Source organism: Telopea speciosissima, chromosome 3 (assembly GCF_018873765.1).
Source record: "Telopea speciosissima isolate NSW1024214 ecotype Mountain lineage chromosome 3, Tspe_v1, whole genome shotgun sequence".
Classification (NCBI taxonomy): Eukaryota; Viridiplantae; Streptophyta; class Magnoliopsida; order Proteales; family Proteaceae; genus Telopea; species Telopea speciosissima.
Genome location: NC_057918.1, coordinates 30,680,236 through 30,690,327, shown reverse-complemented (window position 1 = coordinate 30,690,327; position 10,092 = coordinate 30,680,236). Strand labels below are relative to the sequence as shown.

The 10,092-nt window shown below is 37.8% G+C and overlaps 1 protein-coding gene across 4 annotated transcripts in view; it reads left to right on the top strand.

Annotated features, from left to right (window-relative positions):
• Positions 1-2,337: 2,337 nt before the first annotated feature.
• The window catches only part of LOC122654759 (probable galacturonosyltransferase 7), a 31,666-nt gene continuing 23,911 nt past the window's right edge, over positions 2,338-10,092 (top strand). For 3 of the 4 annotated variants that reach the window (XM_043848997.1, XM_043848995.1, XM_043848994.1), the window contains exons 1-4: positions 2,338-2,600; positions 3,180-3,211; positions 3,325-3,378; positions 3,554-3,613. In XM_043848997.1, coding sequence (XP_043704932.1) covers positions 2,459-2,600; positions 3,180-3,211; positions 3,325-3,378; positions 3,554-3,613 — 288 coding nt within the window. In that variant the 5' untranslated portion in view covers positions 2,338-2,458. The remainder of the gene's footprint in view (positions 2,601-3,179; positions 3,212-3,324; positions 3,379-3,553; positions 3,614-10,092) is intronic. The other variant, XM_043848998.1, reaches the window with a different exon arrangement.

Sequence of the window (10,092 nt, the reverse complement as noted above, 5' to 3'; positions counted from 1 at the left end):
TTGAAAATGAGAGTTTATTGACCACCTCAAGGATGGAATATGATCAACTCCTGACTTGGACATGGCAACTAAACTTGATGGCATTTTCTAGCCCTTGTAGGGACTCAAGTTGATTGACTCTTGGCACTTACAAGAATATGATGATTTAAATTCAATTAGTTGTTACTTGAGGAAGAGAAAATGTACTCTCAGATGAGAGATCAAAACCTAGGTCCTAACCTGCTTTCCACATGGATTAGACAAAAAAGGCTTGAACTTTGAAATTCAGAAACTCTGAAAAATTATAGAAGACTTTTGAATGTCAAATGTTGATATAATGCTCTTAGGGAAGGGAAGGGAACTTGTAGAATTTCCTTGTGTTATGACAAACTAGGGCTCAATTTGGAGGCCGAACCGAAAAGCCCGACTAAACCTGACCGGAAAAACCAAAACCAGACTAACTGAATTCCTCTTTGGTCTGATTTCAGTTTTTCATTTTAGAAAATATCTTTCTGGAGAGGGTTACCGACACTGCCTGAAATGTAATGAGTTAAGAGAACCGCCAGGTCTGGATTGACTACATCAGTTATCTTCACATGGTCTAAAATTGGCCTAATATAGAGGGATGGGGGATTGGAACCAGTCTTGACATAAACAGTAAGGAGTGTCAAATAGGGACTGGAATCATGTAACCAAACTGGAACCAACCAAGAAAATTGGGACCGAGTGGACCAAATATCGATTTGGTCCAGTTTCGATTTATGCTTTGAAGGCTGATGTGTATATCAGTTGGGTCTCGATTTGGACGGAATTAAATCGATCGGACCTGTTGACACCGGTTAAGACCAGTTTAGGGGTTTGGTCTCTCTCTCTCTCCTTGTGTGCGAGAATAATGATTTGATTCTAGAGGAAATATCCTCCACTTGGAGAAAGAAGGAATAAGGAATCGCAACCTAGATTAAGGTCTAGGACCTACATTAAATATTCATGATTCCAAACAAATTAGTCTGACTAAACATCTCAAGTTCAAGTCAGGTTACAAACCAAGGATGTAATTAGGCACCTTAGTCCTCATGTAATTTTTATTGAATATTAATTACTCCTAAAATTGAAACATATCATGCCATAATATAAAAAAAGAGTTAAATTAAAAGAAAATGCAGTCTTAGCTCTATGTGTGCACTACAAAACAAATGTTAATATACATGATCATATGAAACTAACTATAGAATTTACAATAATTTAAATGTTAGTAGACTAACCTAAGCTCATGTTTATCAGTAAAAGGGAAAATAAAACTCTAATTTACAAACATATAGTATTACAAGAATGCTATTTTATACAAAACTAAATATGATAATAAGAGAAAATAAACTAATCCTAAGATGTAAATTCATGTAAAAATTATTTAAATATAAATAACTTTAAATCTAAATGAGTCGATCCTAAAATCATGAAAAGAGAATAAATTAAATTTTGGATAAAAATTAAGAAAGTAAAATACCTAAATACCCCTAGATGCAAAATGTAATCTAACATGAGAAATAAAATTAAGAAAACTTATAGAATATTAAACTAACTTATTCCCACCTAATTAATATTAAGACAATCTAAAAATAGTAAAAAAAAAAAAAAAACTTAGAAATTTATAGGATGCAATATGCAAGTAAATGCAAAATAACAACAACAACCCAACCTTGTCCCAACTAAATTGTGTCGACTACATGGATTTTTGTGAAGACAAAATATTACTAGTAAAAGTAAAAGAAAAAAATACAACAATAACAATTACAAATAAGTCTTAGACAAATTAACTAGGGTTGGGCCGGTCGGCTACACAGATCTTTGCCCTCCAATTAGTTCTATTTGACAACAAGACCTAAACCGCTAAACGAGGCCAGCTCAGGTTTATGTACGAGAATGTTGTCGTAACCTACAACCCATCCAGATGGGATCCAAAGAAAATACATGCATAAACTATGCATGTATTTCCTCACCACTTCTCTTTTGATCATTTTAAGTTTGTTCCTTTCTTTTTGAGTACTTTCAATCCGAATAAAATCATTTTTCCGAATCAGAGCGTCCGAAGGCCTCAAAATTCATTGTGGGACCCACACTAATTCTGATATGTGCGCCAGTCTAATTACCTATCCACCCTAGACCACCCGCCATTCAAAGTCCAAACGGCCTGATTGAATTAGGTTCTTAAGATAAAAGTTGAAAAAAACAAAAAAAGGAAAAAACCGGAAGAGGCCGATACAGAAACAAAGAGCGCCCGTAAGAGCGAATGCATTCTGAATTCGGGTTCCCAAGAAGAGATCAAGAGAGAGAAGGTGGTTATCGTTTTCGTATTCGTTTTCGTCGTGATCATGATCCTGATCGAAATGGTTGAATAGGTAAATAAAGGATTCTGTTTTACAAGGAGGAAGAAAGGAAAATAGGAGAAAAACGTAGAGGGAAAAAGAGGAAGGAAGTGGAAATGAAGGGTGTTGGTGGTGGTTCACTTCCTGCGAAGAGGGCTTGGAGAGGTCTTGGAGTGGCAGTGCTTGGCCTCGTTATCCTCTCTATGCTCGTCCCCCTCGTCTTTCTGCTTGGTCTCCACAACGGCTTTAACTCCACTGGTATTTCTCTCTCTCTCGAACACACACTCACGCACAGATCTGCTCCTCCTGCATTTGTTTCCTGCTTTTTCTCTTTCCTTATTCTCTCTTATTCTCCGAGTAGGGATTTTCCTCCTGTGATTGCTCACTTTTTTTCATTCGCAATGGGATTATCTATGAATGGAGAAATACAGATCTATGATTTGCTTAATCGCCGCAGAACATAATCTTATTGAATTGCTGTTTATGGCATCCAGATTCTCGTTTCATTCTTAGTTTTCTACCCTTAAAGCACTTGTCCTGCTACTCCCTGGAACACATGTCTTTTACACTTGAGGCAGCGTCTCTGTCATAGTGTCATTGCGAGTGAGCGTTCTTCACTCTTTCCCATTGTCCCAAATTACCCTTCACCTGGTGACTTCTTTCCTTTACTCCTGGAATCCAGATCTTTAGCATTAATGCGCCTGTAGCCTGTAGGACACTTTTTTTTTTTTTTTTCTCTCTCTCTCTCCATATCTGCATATTCATTATTACTGTTTCTTTCATTTATTGTTTACAAGTTTATAATCGAGATCTTTGACATTGTTATCACTTCAACAGGATATGTGACCGATGACCGAAGTCCGCCCTCAGTGAGTATCACTTGTCATGTCATTTTGACGAGTTTATTAATTTGCTATCAGTACACACATTTGGATTTTCATTTTCATTTTCATTTATCTTTCTTCTTTTGGTTAACTGCAAGGGCTTTGGAAGACATGATCAGTTGGGCCTCAGTAAGACTCACAATCAATCAGAGGTAATAAATCTCACATGGACAAGGAGAGTATTTCCTTCACTGGAGAGTCTCGTAATATATGTTTTGTGTTGCATTTTACTTGAACAAGGAGAATATTTCTTTCACAGGAGAGTCTTGCAATGTATGTTACATGTTGATTAATCCATACGTTTTTCAATGCTGTCTCTCACTGCAGGCAAATCAATCAGCACATCTGGGTGATATTATGAGAAGATTGGGGCCAGCCCTTTCAAAGGTTGCTTCACACTCTTTTGATGATTCCTTTGCAATTATATATTCTTTTTGTAAAACGCTGTTCTCTTGTAAGTGTTTTGCTTCAATGGTACTTACATAATCTGTTGGAAGGCAAGAATCCACTCCTCCTTTGTTTGTTCAGTTGCTCAAAATGTTCAGAACACCGTGGCTTTCCTCTTGTTTGGTTCATACGTAATGCCAATGAACATTAAGCCCTCTGTCTCTCTAAATAACCATTCAAAACTTCATGGATGCATTACTACTGACCCTTAACCACAAGAATAAATGTGATTCTTTGTTTTCGAAGCTTACCTTTTTTTTTTGGTACATATTTAATGCACCATGTAGTTGTTCAGCAATGCATTCATAGAAATGCAAGTTGGGCAGTTTTGAGCTAGTAATCAAAAGTTGGTTTTGGTCCATGTGGAGGTGCAAATGCGTGTGGATGTTGAAAAATCATGGGAATGAAGTACTATAGAAATGATAGAAATTTAAGAATGAAACTTTAGGAACCAATAGAATAAGTACCAAAACACTTATCGGAACAAATACATAGGAAAGCAGCCATTTGAAATAGTTTGAGGAGATCAAATACACGGTGAATGATAGCATCTTGTTGCTCAATTTTGGATTAACAAGTTTAATCTATGCCTAAATAACGTGTTTGATGCATTAGCATCAAGTAATGCACATCTTTGCACATTTGATGCTAAAGTTGTGTATCAATGTGATTCATATTACGTTGTTTGTCTTTAGCTTTTTTTCTCCCTGGGGGTCTATCATGTTTATTTAATTTTTTTTTCTAATTAGAATTAAATACGTATTACTGTAAAATAAAAATACAATATAGTTGGAAATCTATTTTGGTAGATAAGATATGATGAGAACATAAATGAATATTTATGTTTTATGCCCCCACCCCTTATTTTTAGCGAGGTGGAGGGATGATCTGGTCAAAATGACTGTTGGATTTGGAGTATGCCCTTGGATTAGCCATACATAAATTTCGGGTCCCATCTTGATGCAGGTGCACTGCCTTGGACCGACCCAAACCCATTTGGGTATCCATGTGAAGATGAACAGGGTCCAATTGGATTTTGTAGGATTAATTTATTTATTAGGTTTTTAATTAGTTGGAATTTTATTTTGTAATCTTTTATTTTAAATGAGCTACTTAGTGGTAGAGTCCTTTCCATACTTTAGATTTAATAGGCTAATTAATAGTAGAGTTGATTTAGGAATTTAATTTTCAGTGTTAGATTACAATTAGGAGTTTTAATTTTCTTTAAATACCAGTTTGTAACCACGCCAGTGGCAGATTTGATGATTAGAAGTTCGAGTGTTGTTTATTTTTACCGGTGAGGTACAATGGCTTAGCAATGGTTGTGTGACCATCTTCTTCTTCTCCCCCCTTCTTCTTATGCGATTTCTTCTCTCTCCCCCTGCAACTCTGTTTTTTTTCCCAGATTCTTTTCTCCCCTACCGGCCGTCTACTAACTTGGTATCAGAGCCGAAGGATCCCCATCTCTCATCTCATTCTCCTTCCCTGATCTTCTTTCCTATTGCTGTTCAGCTGATCCCAGCAAAAAATAAATAAATAAATAAATACACTTCGATTCCACAGAAGACCCCACCCCGTGCGGTTACATCAACATCCCCAAACCCTATTCCCCCTGACCATCCGCAGCAGCCATTCCCTCTTCCTAGTTTTCTTCCCATTCCTTTTTACCCCACTGAAAAACCCAACCCCTCCCCTTCGGTTCCACCGTTAGAGAAAAAAAAAAACCAACCCACTTTCTTTTTCCTTTCCCATTCTTCGTCGCTGTAATAGTGAACCAAAAAACCCTGCGTATCACTGAACCCCAACCCGCAACAACCCCACTGTTGATTTCCAGCGATACCGCCACTGCCCCTTTTCCCTCTGAAACTGCAATCGACCCATTCTAGGGTTCGAACCAGTGAAAAAAAAAGAAGCGAGAGAAGAAGAGAACAGAGAGTGAGAGCTAGGGAAAAAAAAAAAACCACATTCCTGGTTCTTGAAGCTCCAGCCTCGAGTCACCCTCCTTTGAAGTCGAACTCCTCCTCGGCGTCGAACTTCCCAGCCTGGTCTGACTCGAACTCCTGTCCTGAGACCTCCTCCATTTTCTCCACAAGCTTCCCTGGAGTTGTAGACTCCTATAGGAAGACCACCACTGTCGGTAACTTGTATACCCCTTCCCCTTTTGTTTTTTTTTTTTTTTCCGATTGACCCCCTCCCCTTGTGCGACTTGACTTCACTACCTCTTTTTCTTGTTTTTCTGTTTTATTTCCTGTTAATTCCCATAATACCCTTGCTCTCCTTTATTCCTTTTAAACGACTATTAAATTGTTCTTCCAAGCCCTCCCTCTCACGGTTCCTTTATGTTTCCTATTTTGTTTTTTTTTTTAGTTTCCCATAATACACGTCATTGTCTCTTATCACCTTATCCTCTTTAATTTATTTTGTTCCAAGTAGATCCCTATTTATGATGGCATTCGACCCTGAATTTATTACTCTTTTGGAACGTTTCGCAAAGGATTATCGGGATGGATTGTCCGATATCAAGTCCGAAATCAAATCGGATTTCCAAGATTTTCGAATGTGTTTTTAAGAGCTTACAGATAATTACCAACTGCTTCTGTGATAAAGTGTGCAGCGTGCTTGAAGCCTTAGAAGACGATTCAATGGTGATAGACAAAGAGGATAATGCAAATGCCGATCAAGCGGAAGTGCACGGTTCGATCAAAATTTCAGTTGAAGACTTGATCGATAGTCCGATTTCAGTTGTGAAACCCCATGATCAGATTCCCATCGAAGAGATGTTGTTTGCTACTGGCCATCAAAAGATTGTAGCTGTTGATTGTGAGATGCACTGGATCATCACCCCATCAAATTCGATGTTTATGGATGCCGATCGAATGGTGCTGATTCTCTCATTTTATAAAACTCGTGGTCGAGTTTTTCTCAACACCGGGAGAGTTAATGCAGGTGCACTGCCTTGGACCGACCCAAATCCATTTGGGTATCCATGTGAAGATGAACAGCGTCCAATTGGGTTTTTAGGTTCGGTAGGATATTTAACTTATTTATTTATTAGGTTTTTAATTAGTTGAGATTTTATTTTGTAGTCTTTTATTTTAAATGAGCTACTTAGTGGTAGAGTCCTTTCCGTACATTAGTTTTAATAGGCTAATTAATAATAGAATTGATTTAGGAATTTAATTTTCAGTGTTAGATTACAATTAGGTGTTTTAATTTTCTTTAAATACCAGTTTGTAACCACGCAAGTGGCAGATTTGTTGATTAGAAGTTCGAGTTTTGTTTATTGCTACTGGTGAAGTACAATGGCTTAGCAATGGTTGTCTGACCATCTTCTTCTTCTTCCCTCTTCTTCTTATGCGATTTCTTTTCTCTCCCTCTGCAACTCTGTTTTTTCCCCCGATTCCCTTCTCCCCTACCGGCCCTCCACCATATCTCCATACTATGGCCCTCCATGTATCGAACTTATACCCTTGTATTTGAACCATAGTTGTGAAAGTGGAATTTTCGACCAACTTTCAAAGGTTTAAGTTGCCATGTGTAAAATTCAATTCAGGCTGAAACTTACTAGATGATAGATGGTGACATTGACATTTCTACAAAATTCGAGATTCAACTTAGGTTCTGTAATATATATATGACAAAAAAATGTTAGAGCATATGTCAAAATTTTGTTGTACTTATAATCTAGTAGGATCTCATGGTCGTCTCTGTGGGTCAGTATATTTTTCAGGCTTTTCAGCAGCCATATGTCTATGTTTGTACAGTGGGTCTGTAAGCAGTCGTTCTTCAAAAATATTTTCTGTTTTGATGTTAGTTGGTTATGGGCCTTCGTTTATAATGTTTCTGGTTGTAATGGGCTCAATTATGCAGCCCAGAATTTTGTTCAAGTGGGATACATGAATTTTAAGTCTTTTCCTGGTAGCATTAAGAGTTTTGACAGTTTTATAGGTTGTTTGCTTTTAGTTTCATTAGGATTTCTGAAGTTGCAATTAGTCTTTGATATTTAGTCTATTATTTGTCATACAAGTGGTGGTTTGAGATGTATAAGGATTAAGAAAGTTCTAGTTATAGTGGGAGTCAGTGTTTGAGAGTTTTTATGTAGACATATGTGCCCTGCCCTCGAGCTATGCAAGTTGAATAAAATTTAATTTTCTTAAGTTGTTTTGGCGGCTTATGAGTTATGATTGCAGCATTGGCTGAAGGTATCTCTCTGTTATCCTATCCACTTTCTTTTTTTTCTGTTGCTATTCTCTTTCATTTTATAAATCCTATTCAACCATACCCTATTTTGACCACTTTTCCTTGTAGTTGAGCCTTAGAAAATCCTAAACCCTGCTGCATCAGTGGTATTAGAGCAGCCCTGGTCCTATGCATTATAATTAAACATGTTTCTCCTATCTTGTGTATACATGTTCCACTGTCAAATAAGAGAAATATTTTATATGTTGACAGTGAAAGTGAGGAAAATTTCATGTTGTATCCTGTGATGGATGCTTCTTCATTGGGTTTAAAGGGGATTTCAAGATCGATTTCTGCTTCCTACATTATTTTGATGGTACAATGTGTTGTATGTTTTCATCTCCAAAGCACATCATCATAGTGGGTGGATGGTGGTGGGGAAAACGTCAAAGTTGGCTTGATTGTGAAAGAAGCACGTGTTCTAGTGAGCCTTCTTTTACACCATGTATCATTGGTCTTCTTGGGATGCCTAAGAAAAACTTGAAATCTTGGGAAGAATTGCTAAGAGCCTAAAAATGAAGAAAATTCACAGCTTCAACAGCAAGACAAGTACCATAAATTCAATCTTATCCTTGCATTTCAGCCTCAGAAAATCCGTAAGTCTAGGATGTGTACAGGGACAACCAAAGCCTAACCTGGCTCAAGCATTGAAGATAACCTAGACAACTAACCCAATTTCAGTTTCTAATTCCTCAACCCTTGTACATTACAGCCTAGGTTAAGTGGGATTAGGTTGGTTTGACATGGGTTAGGCTTCCTTTCAGTAGCATATCTTGTGAAAAAAGCATAAGTTTGAGCTCCTTTAGAGTCTAAATGAGGTCTCTTTGAAGAGCATGCAGTAGCTCTACACCAAGCCCTGCATATTTTTTTACTTTTCATTTAGAGTCTAAATGAGGTCTCCTTGAAGAGCATGCAGTGCTGCATGGAAAGTTTGGTGGTGTAGCATTGATGCTACAAATAGGCTTGGTAGGCTTGTGGCCATGGTCAAGGTTCCGGGTTTCGACCCTGTCTGAAACCGAAGCTTCCCAAGTTTCGACTGAAACCTGGGATTTTTCTGGACCAAAATAAAATCTAGGTTTGGAGACCCAAAAATGGAATTTTTGACATTTTTTTTGTAATGCCTATTTTTATCATTTTACTTCTATTCCATGAGTTAGTTTCATAAAAAACCCACCCAAAATGGTACTTGTGGTTTGCACCCAAGGTTGCTAGTTTATGCTGAATACTGCTGTACCCTAGCTGATGCAGGTGCACTGCCTTGGACCCACCCAAACCCAATTGGGCATCCAGACGGAGATGAACTGGGTCCTATTTGGGTCTTTGGCTTGTAGGATTTTAGGATTTTTATTTATTTTGGGATAAGCATGCAATATTTTATTTTAATAGTTTAAGCAGGAGATAGGCACTAGGATTTAGTTTCCTAATAAATTTCAGTTTCCAATTTAGAGTAGGTTTCCTTTTCATGTTGGGTTTTTTTTTTTTTAAAATAAATTAAATACATGTAACCGTGCAAGTAGAAGGCCGATTTGAGAATGAAATTTTATTGAAGTTGTGTGTATGCCGACTAGTATGATTACAATGGTCGTGTGACCACTTCTTTTCCCCTAAAAACAACAACAACAACCATAACTTTATCCCAACTAAATGGGGTTGGCTACATGGATCCGATAGAGGCTATGACAATAGTAGAAATAGGAGAAGTAAAAAGAAGTAAAAAGGAAAATAAGTAAAGGAAGAAGTCAAAGCAGTAGTCAAAGCAGCATCCCCCTACAAGGGGTTGGCTACACGGGTCCTTGTCCTCCAAACAACTCTATCCACGGTCATAGTAGGATCGAGCCCTACCACATGCACATCCTTTCTTACCACTTCTCCAATAGTCATTTTAGGCCTGCCCCTACCTCTTTTAGCTCCTTCAAACTGAATCTGGTCACTCTTTCTTACTAGTGCATCCATGGGTCTCCGTTGTACATGACCATACCACTTCAAGCGGCTCTCACGGAGTTTGTCCTGGATTGGTGCAACTCCCAATTCGGTTCTAGTACACTCATTTCTTATTTTATCTCTCCTGGTCTTGCAGCACATCCTCCTCAACATCCTCATCTCCGCTACACTCATCTTATCTATATTACTCTCCTCCCCTCTTCTGTTATTTTCTTTTCTTTTTCTTTTGTTCTCCCTCT